The sequence below is a fragment of the Brienomyrus brachyistius genome, chromosome 16, assembly GCF_023856365.1.
Source record: "Brienomyrus brachyistius isolate T26 chromosome 16, BBRACH_0.4, whole genome shotgun sequence".
NCBI classification, from domain to species: Eukaryota; Metazoa; Chordata; class Actinopteri; order Osteoglossiformes; family Mormyridae; genus Brienomyrus; species Brienomyrus brachyistius.
The window spans coordinates 25252774-25272468 of NC_064548.1; the positions used below are offsets into that span (position 1 = coordinate 25252774).

General features: G+C 43.4%; 2 protein-coding genes across 2 annotated transcripts; both read left to right on the forward strand.

The window, feature by feature from the left end:
- Positions 1-388: 388 nt before the first annotated feature.
- Positions 389-3701, forward strand: LOC125710257 (uncharacterized protein C21orf62 homolog; the record flags this gene model as incomplete). Its single annotated transcript, XM_048979808.1, has 1 exon — positions 389-3701. A coding segment is annotated over one exon (612 nt), but the record flags the coding sequence as incomplete, so codon positions are not given.
- Positions 3702-10647: 6946 nt separating this feature from the next.
- On the forward strand, positions 10648-18627 carry LOC125709399 (interleukin-10 receptor subunit beta-like). Its single transcript, XM_048977769.1, has 7 exons — positions 10648-10800; positions 13401-13524; positions 14399-14568; positions 15099-15250; positions 15947-16100; positions 16520-16674; positions 18055-18627. Exons 1-7 carry the CDS (start codon positions 10743-10745, stop codon positions 18277-18279), a joined length of 1038 nt encoding a protein of 345 aa, XP_048833726.1. The 5' UTR covers positions 10648-10742; the 3' UTR covers positions 18280-18627.
- The last annotated feature ends 1068 nt before the right edge of the window (positions 18628-19695 follow it).

Genomic DNA, 19695 nt, shown 5'->3' on the forward strand with positions numbered 1-19695 from the left:
ACGATAGCCTAAGCGGGGACGCTCTTGGGGAGGGGGCTCCGTCCCTGACGATAGCCTAAGCGGGGACGCTCTTGGGGAGGGGGCTCCGTCCCTGACGATAGCCTAAGCGGGGACGCTCTTGGGGAGGGGGCTCCGTCCCTGACGATAGCCTAAGCGGGGACGTTCTTGGGGAGGGGGCTCCGTCCCTGATGATAGCCTAAGCTCTCTGTATTCTCTCCTCCTGGTCAGGTCTCCGGGGAAGGTGGATTGGTGATGTAGACACAGCGCTGCCTCTGAGATGTATCGGCCCAGGAGCACGTCGCTGATCCACAGCAATGTCCTCTTCCTGGCCCTCGTCGCCACGGTGGGAATGACCCCACCGCCTCCCCGTCCCCTCCCCCCCACCCCCCCTAACAGCACGCTGCTCTTCGACAGTGCGCTCCATGGCAACAGCCTGCGCAACTGCAGCTGCGCCTCTGACATTCTAGACTGCAGCGACACACTGGCCAATCTGCTGTGCAGCTGCCGCACAGTGCCCCGCTCCTCGCTGCCCCCTGCTGGCCTCCGTATGCAGGGCGGCCTGACAGTGTGGGTGCACGATGGCTGGCTGCTGCGCGAGCTGCTGAACGGCAGCATGGTGCAGGACCTGCGGCTGTCAGCCTGCGGCCGAGCCGCCCTGTCTCCTCCTTTCCCGCCCCGATACCTAGCACTGTTCGGCCTACGCAGCCTACGTGTGTTCAGCTCCGCCCCCGGCGCCACTCACCCCGAGCAGGCACTCACCATCTCTCCGAGCCCAACTTTGGACGTGTCTGGGGCACAGGCCGGGATGCTCCCAGCGCCCTTCCACGTGTCCTTCTTGGATGTGTCCGTCCTCGGTGGCCGCTCGTCCCTGAAGGCCTACAGCGTGAACAGCTCCTCTACAGCCAACCTCACCCAGCATTTCCCCCACCTGCCCTTGCCGCACGCACCCCCTCAGCACGGCCACTCCCAGCAGGCCTGCCTCCTCACATTTATCTACTAGATCTGGGTTGTGTGTGTGTGTGGGGGGGGGGGAGTTCCTGGAATAAACTAACAAAGGTGTTTGCATTTACAGCACTAAAGCTTAATACTGTCTGTTGGAAAGAAAGAATGGACACACCAAGCAGGACTACAGCACAAGCGAGTCACGGGTCGAACTAAGAGGACCCAGCTGAGCTCTGTGTCCTCATGCACTGGATCTCCACTGGATCTCCGCTGGTTGCTGACATGCAGTGAATGCTGGGGAAATTGGGATGGACCCCCCCATAGGGAAGGACATTCTCAGGCTGGGTTGCTGACGTGCACTACATGGTTGTCAATTATGACAGTCGCCAACTGTTAATCAGGGTAATTCACCGTGGGAAATCCCAGGTACCCAGAACACACGGAAGTGGGGGTCACTGGGTGGGAATCCAGAGCATGGTTTTGGTGAATCGAGCTGTGAGATAAGCCTCACCCCACGTGTTGGGCATACCCCAAGCTGCTGCAGTCCGCACTGTGAGTATGTGTAGCTGCATGTCTGAGAAAAGGCAGCGTGCCGTTGAGTAACTGAGAGAGCACGTTTGGTCGTGTGTGTCTGCAAGCTTGCCGCATCTTGCTGACCTTTAGCTTCATTCCTGCCGGGTACTCTAACGTTAATCCGCAGTTACAGCAACACATCTGCTCATGACTGTTGAATTATGGGACCTAATACACGCCTCGCGTAGCTTGTGAGAGCATAAAAGGGATCGACTGCAGCAGTCGCCCCTGGCTGATTGCTCTGCGTGTTTCTGAGCGTGACTTCAGCTGCTCCTTTTGGCAGGTTAAGAAGCGGCAGTAATCTAATCTTTTCAGTACTTCTAGTGTGATCAGAATGCTGTTTCGCTCCTCGCTTAGCGGTCGGCTGCTGCCGCTCAGCCTGTTACCGTGCAGCCGCGTCTCCTGCTGGAATCGGCCTCATATTGATTTGATTACGTAGCTAAACTAATGTTGGCTACTTTTGCTGTTGCTTTTACAGGGATTTATGATGGCCTGCTGGTTTTTTCAGCAAGGCTTCAGTTAAAAGTACAAATGTGGTTTTTACTAAATCAAATCAGTTAAATCCATTTATCCATCTTGTTATCCATTTTTCCAACAGCTTATTGAGCTTAGCGGTGCTGCAGTCCTTTAAATGCAACATAAAGTCTGTGGAGAAGATCAGAAAGGAAAACGGTGGACAGAATTATTGTGAGCTGCCAATCAGGCCGTAATATAAGCAGGGGTGGATTTACCATCAGGCCAGTGTAGGCAGCCGTCTGGGGCCCCCAGAATCTAGCAGCCCCATGACAACAGAATTCCAGAAGTTACATTTAAGGATTTAACATAATATTATCATTTAAATTATAGAAATGTCTGTTATTTACATCTTTAAAGACAGTTTTCCGGATAGACAGAGTTGCCTCCCATCCAAGCAAACTGCCACAAAGCAGCCTAACAGGAGAGGAAAACAGCACAAAGATACAGGACTAACATGACATCATCTGCTGCGTCTTTGAAACTCTCCCGCTAGCGTGGTAGACAAACCGAGATCAGACGTGGAGGGAACACAATTCAATGAACGTATGCAAATATTTAAGAGAAACCTCAGCCCCGAGGCGGAGTAAAGCATAGGCTATCCTAGGTTACAGCCCAGGGCCCCAGCTAAAGAGGAAAGGGTTAAGTTTCTTAAATTTGGCAGATCGATCTGACGGGTCGATGCCCCCACCCCGATCAGTGAATATTGCTGACAGCACTCCTGCCCCCACTCTGATCGGTAAGATTTACCACTGACACCTTGTACTTTGATTAACATATTACTTATACCCCATCGTTTTTAATTCCCTCTCGTTTCTCTTTTGGCTCCAAATGCCCCACTTGGGGGGGCCTTACTTATGTCACCCTAGGGCCCCCAGAGAAGTTTTTGACTCAGGGCTGGGCGGGGCCCTAGAGAAACCGTTAAAGCAATCAGCACTGCTGCATATAAGCTGCTTTTGCCCTGTATGTTATTAAACCAGGAACATCAGAACTAGCAGGCAAGCCTAAGTAAACGATTCACGAAGCGAAACACAAATGAATAACAGTCGTTATAAATTGCCCTTACATAATGTGGTTAAGATACGGGTGCATGGAATTTAAGTTAAAAATGCTCCATGGGGCTGGGATTTACAGCTAATGGACTTCCTGTCTTGTAGGAGGGTGATATAACGGAAAGTACACGGTAATGACATTCACTATTTACAGAAATATAATCATATCATTTAATGTGCATTGCGGCACAAAGCAGTCCTGCTGACTAACCCCGCGATGTCACATTTATGTCAGCCGATCGTGGACGGGGGGGGGGGTGGGATCAGAATATGCGAAAAAACGTCATCGATTCATCTGAAGTATGAGGCTGACTGTTCCCAGATCCCCCAACGGGCATTAAACGTGACATGAATCGTACGGAAATGAAAGATGTTTAATAATGAATGATGTGCTGCGTAGTGAAGGCGCAGTGACTGGTAAGAGTGCGCATGTTCAAAAATGAAACCGGGTAGACTTCCTTTCCAGTGCTATTTGTATATAATTGTGCTGTACTTACCTTAAGAATTATATTGAACGTTAGAATAATATTCAAACATTTTTTTACTCATTTTTACATATTGACGTTTAATTCTGCCATGTCTGTACCGATGTGATTAAAAATGAATGATGATTCAAAAACACGATTTTGTCTGTTGGAAGGATTCTTGCTGTCATAATTCCCGACCGCAGCCGAAACATCAGATGCTTCTTGTAGTTGAATAAAAGCTTATGTTTAGTCAGATGTATATGCAGGCTTATATTTAACTTAAAGTTTAGCATGCGATTGTTGGTGGGATTTAAAAGAGCTTTTCAAAGAAGGCTATTTTAAAAGTCAATTTTGATTTAGTTTCTTAGAAATAAGCTGTAAGTGGCATCTTTAATTGGGGGCATTTTCTGCCTTTTTGTGAGGGTGTACCCCACTTGGGGGGCCGGTCCATGTTCTGCTAAGTATGGGGGTCTTTACTGTGAACTGAAATCAAAACAACAGGAAACAAGTTGAATACAAAAGGTGTAAGACAACCAAAAATGGTAAAAGTAACGCAAACGGAAAAGCAGAGGAGTTTCAGGGGTTAGAAAGAGGATAAAGAGCAGGAAACCACACAAAGTACATACAAGCAAGAAACACATACAGCGTCTACAGTGACAGACTGAGGAACACAGCGAAGGCCCTACTGCATTGTAACACTTAATAAAAATAATTTATGCTATTTTGATCCCTATGGGGAAATTCTCATCCAACTACCACAACTTGCCCTTTGTAGGTGAGAGCGAGCTGGTCATGAAGGGCAGCAACTTGTTGCAGCCCCCAGAGAGCTGGGGGTTAAAGGCCTTGCTCAAGGACCCATATATGTGTCAAGGTCAGACTTGAACTGGTGACCTTCTGACCACAGGCACAGAGGCTTAGCCCACTAAACTACATACTGCCCATGTTTGCATTGACACCTCTTTGGACCTGAGGTCCAGTGACCAGCTGCCAAATGTAAATTCAGTGCCATTTAAGTGCTTAATTTATCATGGAGTGACAAAGGAACAGACCACGTCTGGCCATGAAACTCACTTATCTAATAACTCTTGGGCCTCTAAAAATGGAAGGACCACATGTAAATGTGGCTGTAATTCCTGAAAGCTTACAGAAATTCCTTTGTTAAATCCTTTGAATTAAAGCTGAAATTCTCACACATCCTGATTGCTTCATCTCAAAGCCATTGTACTGGTGTGCAGAGGGTATATGACTTATGGACCTACAGCAGCTGTATGACAAGGGCTAGATGAGAGAGGAGTGAAGACCATGCCGATAAGCCAAACACCAGGGATAACAGGCAGGAGTGTAGGAAGCAGGCGGATGGGGGGTGCCCCCAACATTTAATTTGGCTTTATTCATCCTCCAATAAATATTTTAATTATTAAGTTGTTCCCTCCCAGCTCAACCAATCTCCTATGCCATTGAGAACAGGTGAGGGTAATTAGCATGCAATCACAAAACATTAAGGATTCAATCACCTGGATAATAGGAACACAAGAAGTATAAGACAACGACAAAGGTGGGAAAAGGCAGGGAAAACCAGGAACTAACACAAAACAGGAACCAGTACTGAAATGTATAAACATAATAAACGTGGCACTTGCAAAACTCAAAATGTCAAAAGTGGGTGAGGATGCCCTCCGACAAGCCTCAGACTCACGATGCTATAGGATGAATGGTAGTAGCTGTAAGCTCAGCCCATTCAGTCATGCAGCAGTACATGGAACCAGGGAAACAGTGAGGGACACATAGAGAAGAACGGGATGGCCAGCGTCACCTGCTGGTCAAATGGGGAAATGATGGACTGAATGGTTCAATGCAGGGACCAAGCCTGACATTCACAAGGCGGGGGTGACTGTAATGATCTGTGAACCCTGGAATAACATCATAGTTAAATCATGGGTGGGTTCCTCTAAATGTCTCTTGTCTCATTTCCCATAATGTTACCAAATCTCGCTTTCATTTGACGTATTCTTTTAATTTTTTCCTGGAACCAGCAAGCAAAATTTTACAAAAATAAGTCGTAGCCATGTGGTTGCAGTTATAAATGATCGTTTTTAATTTATCAGAAATGGACTTTCTCTGTCATTGGTGGTACATTAGTGTTGTTTGTACCTTGGGGAACCAAAGCTGTACCAGAGCTGTACCATTTTTTCTGACAGCGCGGTAAATGTTCCTTCTGGAAAGTACAGGTCAACTTTACTTAAAAACCTGCTGTACTAATCTGCATCTATTTTCTCATCATTTGAACCGAAAGACTGCAACACAAAGAGGAAGTGATAATTGCTCATACACTCACAAGTATTCATGATTTTTCGCAATTCGAGTCTTGATACGGTAACAAGATATCCCACAATCAACATTGCTCACACAAAACCACAAAGCTACCGGGAAGAAACATCTCCTAAAAACAGCATCAACGGGAAGCATCGTCCTAAATGTCATAGCTTCACCTTCCCTATTCCTCTGTCTTACCGCATTGGTCTGAGAAGATTCAACAAAAACTGCGTTTCCCTAAATGAGGTGCAACGCATCCTTGTGAGGCTAACATGTGAAACGTAGATCTTTAGCGCCCTCTGCTGTACAGAGATGTACTCTCACTCCAGGTACCTAATGCAGCAAGACATGGTATACCATCTATGATTAACTCCTAAAATTCCGTTGAAAAAATTAATTTACACAAATTATTTTCCGTGAAAGCAATTAGAAATCGTATGGACACTGCCTTCACACGAATGAATCGCGTTGTCCATTTTCTTGTGTGGGCTCTGCATACGAGGCGTTTTGCCGAAACTTCCCAAGTTTGCAAGGCCTGTGATCCCCTCACGTGTCCTCAATCATACTATGGGATTTTGTTTTGTTCGTTCATTTCTGGCTTTTATTCATTACTGTTGTTAGGACAACTTGGCCTGTCCAACTGCTGTATATCAGTGACACTTTATTATTTGTTTATTATTTGTTTAGTGTTTTTAGTGTTAGTGTTTACAATAATATGGCAGCAGTATTTTGCCAAGGCTTTAATTTTCCTTTTATATATTTTAGAAAAGCAACAATTTGTAAAATACAGATTTTCAATATATGCTAGAATAATATAAAAAATAACTAGTTAGTCAATATCCAGCACTTTGAAACACAGAGCTAGATATGTACGTGTATAAAAGTCATCCACAAATTACTTTCAGATTAATAAATACACAGCTATTATTTAAATTGTTCCAACCTGTTTTTCATTGAGTGATAAATCTACTGCATAAAGTCATCTGTATACTGGCTGGAGTATATTTCGTATACTTTTATGCTGATATATGGTGTAGAGGACACTGTAGTGTCAGCCAGTTCAGCAAAAGTGGGATATCAGGTAAAGTGGGACATTTAAGCTTTGGCCGACGTTACATTAAAAGAAATCGACAACCAATGAAAACAAGCAGTACTACAATCATGCTACAGCTGGGCTTGGTCTTTACGAACTGTTTTCATTGGTGTGACATGTGGGTGTTTTCAGAATTTCAAGGCTGCATAGCGCAACTGACCAATCGACAAACGAAGTAGGCCTAATAATTTGGAAAGATAAGGCTACTAGAAGCATTTGATGGGGCATATTGTTTAAGAAAGTATTTTAAGTTTTTTAGTACAAGAGGGCTGGAGATTGAAAAATAAAGCATATTTTTGAAAAAATATATTCGTTTTTTGTTTGCTTTTGTCTTTAGTGTTGTCCCACTTTTGTTGAAGGTGTTTTGCGTAAAAGTGGAACAGTGCTTTTTATTGAAAAACAGGGCACACTTGTACATGTAAGTAACGTAGATCGGGCTGCCCAACTCGTTGATCACGAATGGCCAGTGTTTCCAGGTAGGTCACGATACATCCATCCATCCATTTTCCAAACCACTTATCCTACGGAGTCGCGGGGGGTCCGGAGCCTATCCCAGAAGCAATGGGCATGAGGCAGGGAACAACCCAGGATGGAGGGCCAGCCCATCACAGGGCACACTCATACACCATTCACTCACACATGCACTCCTACAGGCAATTTAGCAACTCCAATTAGCCTCAGCATGTTTTTGGACTGCGGGGGTAAACCGGAGTACCCGGAGGAAACCCCACGACGACATGGGGAGAACATGCAAACTCCACACACACGTGACCCAGGCCGAGACTCGAACCCGAGTCCCAGAGGCGTGAGGTAACAGTGCTAACCACTGCACCACCATGCCGCCCCAGATCGTGATACAATAAATAGATAATATTTTTTTCACCTGAAAACTCAAAATAAACACCACCACAAATAAAGGTCATCAAAATATACCAAGGAATGCTTCATAGACATTTAAGACATGATAAATCATGAAGTGAAAAAGAAAACAATGACTTATTTGAAGTACTTGGATCTTGTGCACAAAATGTTACAATGAATTTCTTTGTGGTTTATTTTCTTGGTCAATAAAATGCTGCCTTTTGCAATTAAAGCAAATGTTGCCTGTATACGAAAAGCGCCAACCCACTTCTGCATAAGTGCTCCACTTTACCCAAACAAGCTCATCAAGAAATGAGAGGAGCCTCTCTATGTCTTAATCCCATTTCATTCTAAAATGTTACACTGAATGTTTAAATGTCCACACAATTTTTTTAAGGAGATATGCAGCTAATAGAAAATACATTAATTCGAGCAAATGGCTTTCGTGAGATTTTTCTAAACCATTTCCCAAAAAGTGTCTGCATTAGCGTAGTTCACCCTAATTATACCATATTTTGAAAACAGTGGCGGGGAACCACCAACGGCAAAACAATGTTATTTGCATGGCAAACCATAATCCGGTAGTTTCCAAATCATATTGTGATTTAAATCAAACAGCTTCTTGTATGGTCCTTCAAAAAACGGCTGTTCACTTTGTTATAGTAGGTCGTCATACTATAGGTGTTTTGGCTGGTATCAAAAGGCGTAGGCAAATCGCACCTCTCCGCCATCAATCATTAAAGGAAAATAGGTGCTTTTTGTTTCTTTTCAAAACTGAGCAGCCCTAAATACAGAAATGAGTGCAACTCATTTAGACTTTTTTTTCTTTGCGATTCTCCTATTGATTCACTTATTTCAATTTGTTGCACTTTTCAAGATATACATGTCCCCACATATAATTAAACACGGGAAGTTAAGTGTCTTTGTCTGTGTGTGTCCTACACGTCTCTAATCTTGATCTTGCTTTTAAATTAATTCACGAATTAGTACAGCTTGTTTGAGGTTCTTATGTCAGTTGTTAGAATGCGTAATGCCATAGTTTGGGCATCATTAGGTCTGATCACTCGGAGCCTGGTCCTCAAGTACTTTAGGTCTAACTTTGAATATTTTTGTCCCAATACCAATCTCCCTTCAAGAAAAAAGTCAAGGCCCAGGTAAATTTCTCTGGTAACTCCCCTGGTTTGTGCACATGTACATCAGAGTCAGCACCTTGTCCCAGTCTTCGGTCTTCTCCCTGCCTGGCTGAATAAGCTGAGCATATGGCTACCTATGAACCTCTCGGCCTCGTGTTCAAATCCTGTCTCCTCTGTTTTTTATATTTTTGTAGATTTTGTTCCCTAGTGTTTCATTTGTATCAGTTTTCTAGTTCCTGTGATTTGTATTCAGTTTTGGTTCCTTGCTTTGTGCCTTGGTTGTGTTATTCCTCTCTTTCTTATTCCCCGGTGTTAGATTCTGTTTCCCTCGTTTCTCTGTCAGTTCTTAGCTTCCCTGTTTAGTTCCTGAGTTCCTTGAGTTTAATTATTCATTTCCCCTATTGCCTGTTCTCTTGTGCCAGTCCTTGTGTCCTGCACCCTTCCTGATCGGTTAATTGTTTCATGTCTCACTCCTCCTGTGTTGTTACCTGGTTCAGTTCCTGAGTGGGTCATTGTTGTCGCATGTCAGTTGTGTAGCTCTATTGTGTATCTCAGAGTGTTGTGTATGTTGTACTTTGTCTGCCAACCTTCTCATTGTTACCCTGGCCCTTTTGTAGTTTGTCTTGACCCCTCTCTGTCCAATTTTGTTTAGTAGTGTTCCTAGTGTTTCCAGTTTTGATAATAAACCCCTGTTGTGTCCTGTGAGCTGCCAGTGGGCCGTCCACCTTCCTGCCGGCACCGTGCCTCACCCCTGTACCAGAACCTTGACGATGCATCATTATATGGTGCGATAACAAGAATCTTGGATCTAGTAATAGTAAACAATTACGACATTTTTATGACATGAATGTGATAGCTAGTTAAATGGTGTACTTTTTAGGGTACAACTACGTGCCAATAGCCGCAAGGGTCTGCCAAGTGTACCTTATAACTTTAAGGGAAATGTACCTTTGAGGGTACAGAAATTGACTAATTTTTGTACCATTGGTGTACATTAATGTTGTCTGTGAACTGGAGCAACATGCTTTGTTTCCGCTTGCTTTCATGTGACAGTCGCTGAACCCATTTCCGCGTCATTATGTCAAAGCGGTCAGTCTCTGTAGGGGCGTTTCGGGTCGGAGGGTCAGGTGATCGGGCTTTTCAGAGCTTTTTTTAGACTCAGTTCTTTCGATATACGTATAAATTCATGCTCCTCAGATACGAAACTGCAATGAAATCTTTCCCTGCCCATTAATTAAGCTGTTTGTAGGTTACCCATTTCCAGTGAGGCTTTTGCATCTGTCTCTATGTAGCACGAGATTAAACAAATCGTTAGATGGTTTGATCGTTTCCTTTTAATGATTTTTTTGTCATTAAATGTGGGCGTTTAGTTCGTAGCCGCAACGCGAAAATCGTTATAAACGTCGATTTCTTTGAATCCCCATAAACAATTGACTGATGTTTAGCTGAACTGTGTCTGCAAGTTAAGACTGAGTAACTAGCCAACCCTGTATAAGTGATGGAGATCTGGTATTCAGTATAGGCTGTAATGTAAATCGGGAAATAACCCCAGTAATTATCAGTCTGCATGTGTGTAACATCTAAACTATAAGTTATTATTATTATCGTGTTATACCTATATATAGACATGCAGCTGAACAGTAATCGGGGGCACGGAGGTGGGGTTTCGTTTTCTCTGTAAACTCCGCCTTTGCCGCCGAAGCTCCGCCGCAGCGTCGCTCCGCAACCTGACGAGGAAATAAGTCCAGTTTCTACCCACCGGAGCGATTCCGAGCGCTTTCATTATACGAGCACAATGCGCTCGATCTTTTCCTCTCAAGGCTGCTTTTTCTCAGTCCTGTACAGTTTATCAGGTCGGTGTATATTTATACTCTTTCCAATAAAATACCTGGTGCGATGGTACTGTGCTGTTATACAGGATTTATTAAGAAGTCGACATTTACCTTAAGTTTCGACATGCGATTAGATGACTTGGCTTTGTATAGCTATACTGCATAGTGCAACCCTACAATTTTAATGTAAATGTTAAATTAGATGATTGCAAAGAAATCTAATGAAATATACAAGTTACACATATACCTATATGGGCAAATTCGCATATTGGCCTATACTTATGTCTGGTTTATATACGTCGTGTATGTGCGTGTGTGTGAGTATGTATAACGAAACGAAAGATGTCACAGCTGGGAAATTCAGATGTATTCTCGTAATAGTGTCACTTTGAATCTCAGAATGGTGTCGTGGTAAATGAATATTACGGGGAAGTGAACAGTTTTTTCCTTCTCTCGCCCGGTTTGACATTTGGTTTATTTGCCGTCGTACGGAGACTGACCGGCGGCACCGGCTCCGCGCTCGACTTACGGCAAATCTCAGCCTGCTGTTTAGGCTGTCTGTTAATGTCGAATAATATGCTAAAAAATAATACAATGTCTTGATACGGCATGGTAAGGAAATGTATTTCAGTCTGCGCTTAAGTATTTAGCCGCCTTTCATTTAGTTCTTGTGAACTGAAAGCCTATATTACACTCCTTGTTCAAATCTTTAATGTAAATTGGCATTGACTGATGTCTTGGGAATTGGTCTGTTCTACAGTTAATAGCAATTATGGTTCTTCTGTAATCTTTATGTATAATCGAAGCAAGTCACTATTTACAGAAATAACCCGTTTGTTTGTGCTGCACGGGTATTTCCCAGAGGAACATGTTTCAGATCTGAAAACCTGATTAACAACGTAGGAGATTCTGAGCGTAACTGTCATGGTTGTCATCTAAATACACATTTGCAGTCGAAACCGGCGTTGGTAGCCGTATTGTTTTGATGTTGCTTAAGACGCATTTCTCTGTAAGTTTATAGGCAGGGAATGACAACTGGTTTGCGAGTAAGCCAGGCATTCGCAGTATGTATGTTAAAATGTGTCGCAATATCTTGTCATCCTGCACAATGCGCATAAAGTAAGTTTTAACCTACAGAACCAGTCAAAAGTCTGGGCACACCTACCCCTAGAAAGCTTCATTTGTGTTATTCTCTATTTTACCATACTTATTAAGGTATCACAACTATAAAATGTAGAGTTATACACTGACCAAAAAAGTATTACACAAAAAATTGCTGGGGGTGGGGGCAGCTATGTGGGTTGGGACTCAGAAGGCTGCTGGTTCAAATTCCTGGATCAATAGAGTGATCCCACCACTGGACCCTAAAATAAGCCCCCTAACCCCAATTGCTCCAGGGACAGGCTGACCCTACAGTCTCCTCTACACCAGGTCCATGAGGTGGCCTCCCGGACTGCTTTTCCAGATGTTCTGAAGAAGGTCCTACGTAAATGCTGGGCACTGATTTGCCGCTTTTCCTTCATTCTCTGGTCAGACTCCTTCAAATGGGCATGTGGCCACTAGGTTTAGGTCAGGTGGCCAGGTCATGCGAAGTTACACTATCACTCTCCTTCGTAGGCAGCTTGGCGTGCCCAAACTTTTGACAGGTATGGTATGTAGTGCGATTGTGTACTTGGCTACCAGTTAGGTAAACCCTGCTTATAGAATTTTTTTAATGATGCTTTAGTAATGATACAGTGGAGTAGTTCATTGAAGTAGTTCATTACATTGCGAAAGCAGAGCATCACTACGGTTCTTCCTGGTTTCCTGAAGTTCTACACTATCAGATGCGGTGTGCAAAATTAGCAGCTGTACTATGGATGGATTAGAGCAGGGGCTGCTTATTCCTGCCCCTGGAGAGCCCCCACCCAGCAGAGCTTAGGTGCAGTGATAATTTAACACACCTGATACTGGTAATCAGGTCCTTCGATAGCATCTCAGTATTGGAGTCAGCTTAGCTTCAACATAGCTGACTCTGTTCATTCCTTATTGGTCATGGCTTATAACATGTAATAAATGTACAGTTCTGTGCAAAAGTCTTAGAAAGTCCAAGGAAATGTTTAAAGCTGTTTATCTGGGTAGCAAGTGTACTTTGTCTTAGACCAAAAAACACAATTTTACATTAGAACATGTGCAAATTAAGAGTAACACAGTAAAAACTAGTAATAATTTGTAAAAAACTTACTGATATCTAGTTGGACCAACAGCTCAATTAAATAATTAAATATATTGGTTTAAAAAGTCAGTGACAGACTGACTAGCTGTATGAGGTGTGCTAGTGGCCAAGTCAAAAAATACATGGCTGCACTGGACGGTCACCGCAAATATTAGGATGATTTCAGCAGAGGTTCTGAAATGGCTAAGCTGACACACTTTGACAGGCAAAATATCATAGTTTTACACCAACACCGGGATAATCTAAGCATCATATTCTTTGCCTGCCTAAGACTTTCGCACAGTACTGTAAATAAATGAAAAATACAGTAAAATACATGATTAGGTAGGAGGGACTGTAAAAATGAACGATGGAATGACGAGAAGGGACATATATATATAAATGAGAATACACCTGCATCCCACAGTGGTCCTGGCTGCAGTCCCCGAGCCTGAGAATGTGACGGTGATGTCATACAACATGGGTGCCGTTCTGGAGTGGGACTACCCACACAACGCATCCGAGGGTGTCAGGTACACGGCGGAGTTCAAGTAAGTCACGGACGGCCGTGCAGATATCGCCTGGTACAGGAGACACTTTCCAAGACCTTGTCTTAGCTGTCCGAAAAAAAAACATTACGGCAGACTTACTGCATGCAAACCGATCAGTAGTCTAAGTTTATTTTAAAGTACAGTCACTGGTCTGTCACCGCAGTGCGCAGTGCGCAGGGCTTAATTTTTTTTTTTTTGCTTTTGTGACAAGGATTAAAAACACTTTACTTTTTTCAAAGTATTTTATTTTGACTTTTGCCATTTCGATTAAATAGCCAGTCGGTTTTCATCGCCTTGTTTGGCAATGATTAACTGGGGATGGGGGGGGGGGGGGGGTGAAAAGAGGGGATGGAACAGAAGTGGAAGAGAAAGGAAAGAAAAAGACAATGAGAGGCCTGGCCTCCATGCCGGGAAACAACAGGAAGTTTCTTCTGCGCTTAGCAGCATGAAGAGCCACCCACAAAGTACATACACACAGGTGCAGATATAACAGATAAAACACACACATTCATGAAGTGAGCTGCTATAGCTACCATGCAGCCCTGTTCATCACCTAGTGGGTCTTTCTCATGGCATTTGCTCAGTGTAGAATCACTGGTGGTGTTTAAAGAAGCCCGAAAACCTCTTATTGATATTGTCATTGAAATTACAAATGATACAATAAAATCATACTGGTGGAAAACAGGTCACTTCTTTTTTTCTTCGGACTAAGCAGATAGCTTAGGAGTACAACAGCAGAGGTCCTGCAGCCTCACAGTATCTGTCTGAGTGTCTCTTAGCCTCTGTGCTGTACACAGACCCATCTATGGCTTCGGTCATTCACAGACCCCCCCCCCCCCCCCCAATCATCCCACTATCCTCTCATGATTCACAGAAGTCATCTGCTGGAATATGTTGCTGCCTGCCAGAGTCAGCAGGAGAGGAAGTGCGATTTCACGAATAACACTCATTATTTTGGAATTTACACTTTTCGAGTGCGAGCAGAACTCCAGGGCAGCACGTCATCCTGGGTAAACACCACGGAGTTCTTCCTCGATCGACAGAGTAAGCGCACGATTCCGATCGGTACTCGTTTTTTTTTTTATTACTGAAGAAATTTTAGTTTTAAAATTCCTGCAGATCCTCTTTTCCCATGGTGCCCCCTGCTGCCCATGGAATACGCTGACACTAGTGATGGCCAAATGAAGCTTCACAAACCGTTTTGTGTATTTTCTGACCCCACTAGATGGTGCTCTCTGTTGAAAACAGGGCCTCAGAGTATGCCCCAAAATAACCTAGAGCACCATCTAGTGGAGCCCAAAAATACAGCAAATGGTTCATGAAGCATCATTTGACCATCACTGGCTGACACATTTGACGGTTCCCTGGAGGGGCCACAGGGGATGGTGCTTGGGTGTAGTCAATGTAGTCACCCCCCCACCATGGAGTTGGGCCTAATGTCAACACAGTCTGTTTCTCCAAGTGGGTCACAGAATTAGCTGAGTAAAGGGGTGGATCCTGAAAAGCAGTGGCAAATGAAGTCCTTTATTGACTTTTAACTCTCTGCCCATTGGCCAAACTGTTTTTCTCTTTAGCCATCATTGGTCCACCTGTCGTGAGCCTGCACTCTAAGGCAGGGGACATGGAAGTCAATCTCCAGGACCCTGTGCTGAAGATGTCCACGTTAAAGGATGTGTACACCGACATCATTTACAATCTCTCTTATTGGAAGGAAGGTCAGGAGGAGGTATGGCAACTGTCGTAATCGTCAGCATCTTTTTGTAGGGGCAGGAGAGGCCATATAGCATAGCAAACATGAATTCTGCTCTTCATCCTTTTCAAGCACTTATAACATGAAAAAGCATTACTGCATCCTTTTACGTTTTCAACAAATTAACATTTTACCACCAAAGTATGGAGTCCCTTCTGTTCTCAATAGGGAAGTCCAGATCCACTTTTTTGGTACCCCAATCCCAATCCACTTTGCTACAATACCACTAATAACTGACTGTGGAATATTTAGTAGCGAGGAAATTTCACGAATGGACTTATTGCACAGGTGGCATCCTGTCACGGTACCACACTTAAATCCACTGAGCTCCAGAGAGCGACCCATTCTTTCGCAGATGTTTGTAGAAGCAGTCTGCATGCCTAGGTGCTTGAATTTATACACATGTGACTATGGAAGTGATTGGAACACCAGAAATAAACGATTTGGAGCGGTGTCCCGGTACTTTTGGCAATATAGTATACATATACAATAGCAATTGGAATATAAAAAATTAAACAGCTTAGGGAGAAAATACAGTCTACCATGGTCAACATACAGACAAACAGAACACCGCATGCACAGGCCAGTCACCAGAACAGTACCTGTAGATGGTGTCCTGTCTGCTATGAAGCTCTTTATACCACAACCTCAACAAGCTTCCCCCCCAAACAGACAAAGAAGCAGAAGCAAACGAAGCAGAAGCTGCTGTTGCTAAGCGAGCTTCTCCCCTGGACGCGCTACTGCGTACAGGCAGACATCTACATACCGGGCTACAGCAAGCTGAGTGAGCAGAGCGAGCCGGTGTGCGAAACAACCACATCAAACGGTGAGCTGCCGTTGGGGGAGACCGCGGTTTTGACAGTTCCACTCCTGATTTACGTATACTGCCACATATTTGTGATCTTCCCCGTTAAGGAAAACGCTTTATCTGAGGGCACCAGTCAAGACCCTCGGTCAGTCAGCCTCGGGCCTCGAATTTGAATCTCCTCGGTTCATTCTGTTCGATTTCATTTTATTTACATCGCTGCTGATTTTGGTGGTACTGAGAACATTATGTACCTCCAGCTTTGTGCACTATGTAGCCTGGGATATACTGCAGGCTTGGAGAGACCAGGAAGATGGATAGAAGAAGATATTATAATGTCGTAATATGTTGTTACATTTTGCACAGAACTGTTTGCGTTGCTTACTGAGTGCTGTATCGAAGTGTCAGATAGGTGAATGCGTGTGCGTGTGTCATCGCAGGGACGGTGAAGCCTTGGGTGGTGGCCGTGGCGCTTATATCGAGCTTCCTGGTGACCACTGTGTCTCTGCCGCTCTTGTTCCTGCTGGGCTGGTATTGCTATAAGGGTCTGAGGTTCCTCTATCCCAGCGCCAAACTTCCAGAGCATTTCAAGCAGGTAGGTCCTAGAGCTGATTCACCCTAATCTCGGTAATCTGCACTGGAGTGCACTGGAGTGGCTTTATGCCTTGCAATAAGTTATGTGGCCACCAGGTGTTATGAAGGATCTTCCAGTAAAATGGACATTTGTGAATAACTGAAAATGTTTGTGGTGCCGTTAGTTAGTGTTGGGCGAGCTGCTTAAAAATGTTAAAAAAGCGAAGCTACTAGGTATTCTAAATATAAATATATAAAAAAATATCAATATATACAAAAATATAGCTGAGCTACATGAAAATTATACATCAGAGAAATGTAGCAAGTTACACTACAAACACATATAAACACCAGCTCCAAACAGTATTGAAATTGTTTGTATGTGAATAAGTCTCTATAACAATGTAGGCAAGCAGCTTCTTGAATGCCCTAAAAGAAAAACGGGATAGGCTACATAAATGATTCGTTCTAGTGATGGGCAAATGAAGCTCCATGAACCATTTGCTGTATTTTTTCACCTCACTAGATGGCGCTCTTGGCTTGCGTTGGGCCATGCTTTGAGCCCTTTTTTGAACAGACAGCACCATCTAGTGGAGTCAAAAAATACATCAAAAGGCTTTGTGCCGGATGCGGGTGTGGCGTTCCATTGTAATCGGGGTGGAGACTTCCTTTGATCTAGCACCAGTACAACATAGACGATTTGCTTGATTAAATATGGGTCAGTCTGGGGAGATGTACTGATGTAACGCCTGTCAGAGCTACCAGCTACCTCACTAAATAGAGAGCTTCGCTAGACAGCTATTTGGTTTCAAAAGTAACAAATTACTACTACTGGAAAATGTATTTTTTTCTCTTTAGCACATTGGAAAATGTACTTAAACTAATAGTTTAACTATTTGTAGTGACACTACTGCCCAAAGCTGCTTATAAATAAAGGAAATTGTACAGAACTACATACATCAAGTAATAATTGGGTGTAAAGATTGAATAAACTGAGAAAATATATAAATGCATCACGTTGGGATTTGCTTCTAAATTTGATCGATTAGAGGTGTCATGCTGTCACACGAGACACAAATGTGGGAATAATTTTCCCTGACCTCTCTTTTCTGAGGTATCTATAAGCAACGGAGCCTAATGGATCCATTTGTCAGATTTCCAGTTATTAATTCCTTTTCAGTAAAAGTTTAGGTTGAGACACTTGGCACCTGCAAAAAATGTAGGGGCCGATTATGTTTATGGGGGGGGGGTCTGTTCTGTGGCCTGTCTCCTCTATGGTCCCACTTAGAAAAGAACTTTGTTTTAATTATTTTAACATGAAATTCACAATCGGAGTGTATGTCAGGAACCTTTGGAACCGGTGTGATCTCATTACTGTTTTTTTGACTCTCTCTCTCCGCAGTACTTGATAGAACCATACCGGTCCTATATCTTCTTGGCTATGCAGAACAGCGCCGAGGAGAATGAGCCGTACCACGCCGTGGTCATCGTTTCAGATGGCTCAGGCGAGCAGGCCGACGCCCCCGCCGAGCCCTCAGAGAAGCTGCAGGCCATGGAGGAGAATCAGGTCCACAGCGAAGAGGACAAAGATGAGAAGGACAAAGATCAACTTCTGCAGCCGTCATAATGAGATTTCAATCAGAAAACGGAGAAAAAGACTCAGACCGCTGCTTCATGCACTCCATTGTTATTTGGATGGACCACTGATGTGGGACAAAACTGTGCAGTCAGTTGTAACTGTACTTTTTATTATAATATTTATCTATTCAAGTCTTTTCTTATTGGGGAGGGAACTTCCCTCTTCTATTTAAATCTGTTCCCTGCTGCATAGAGCCATACAGGGGTCACTCTGTGTCTGTGTCAAAGACATGCCGTCCTGCATTACCCATGGGCTACTCTGGGCTCTGGGAAGATGAGAGCCCAACCTATCATTCAGCCTAATAAATAAATTTGTAAACAAAAAAATTAAAACAAATACATGTGCCATAATTTATTTTTACACATTGATATGACTAACACATGCCACATTTTCAAATGTATCTTTACAATATTTAATTTTATTGAATATGATCGAATAGCATTTTCATCTGACCAGTAGGGGGCGCAAGTACACACCCGGTAAAATGTTCATTGCCAGTCTCCGTGAGGCAACGGTCTGCCCCCCGAAATCTGTTACTCGGCCCTGACCTGGATAACTTGAAAAATATATACAACGCAAATAAAATTATATATCACGATATTTATCAGGGGGAAATGCCCACTCATATTTGCCTTTCAAACTTACCGCATTCCAAAGCACAGAAAGGGATGGCTTGTGTAGATCTGAAATACTTCGAATGGCTTTGAATGGTTGTTCCAGAATCATAACCCTGCTGGAATAACAGTACCCAGTACGAGTGTTATTGCAAAATATAGCGATAGCACATGAGACTTCAGAAGGACTCACACTTACTAAAATGAAATAAAAAGTAACTTATGCAATAAATGTTAAGCTCTTGGGACCATTGAATCATGATATTGTAAGGAAAACTATGGAAGGAAGATGTGGCCCCATCAGTTTCAGATATCAGGTGAAACAGACAGAAAGATAGATGGATGGATGGATGGATGAATAGACGGATAGATATTTCTTTTCTTTTATAAGAAACCTTAGTCGGTTTAGTTTCTGGTTGTATGTACCTGTTAATGCGTAGAAATTTATTATTAAAATATTCCCTTATAAATTATGTTCACACAAACACAAGGGATTAAGCAGGGACCAGTTTCTGGGTTCCGGTTGGGGAAATGGAAGTGAAATATGATTGGGCTCCAGCTGAGGTTATGCTGTGTCATAGGATTTATCTAGCAGTAACTTGAGTCTCAACTGCGCATGCAGTGAAACGATAACCCTGGAAGAACAACTTCTGCAGTGTGAGTTTCTGTACACTCAAGCGCTATTGGAAAATGGCATACGAATTGCTTAGAATATGAGGCAGAAAAAAGCTGACAAAATGTCAAATATCACATTGAATGCTTAAAAAAAAATCATAATATAACGCATTTA

Excerpts from the sequence above, each read along its gene's own strand:
- LOC125709399 (XM_048977769.1), top strand. The coding sequence starts at position 10,743 with ATGCGCTCGATCTTTTCCTCTCAAGGCTGCTTTTTCTCAGTCCTGTAC. Across the intron at positions 13,525-14,398 it reads AGGTACACGGCGGAGTTCAA|AAGTCATCTGCTGGAATATG; the intron begins GTAAGTCACGGA and ends CATGATTCACAG. Across the intron at positions 15,251-15,946 it reads GGAAGGAAGGTCAGGAGGAG|ACAAAGAAGCAGAAGCAAAC; the intron begins GTATGGCAACTG and ends CCCCCCAAACAG.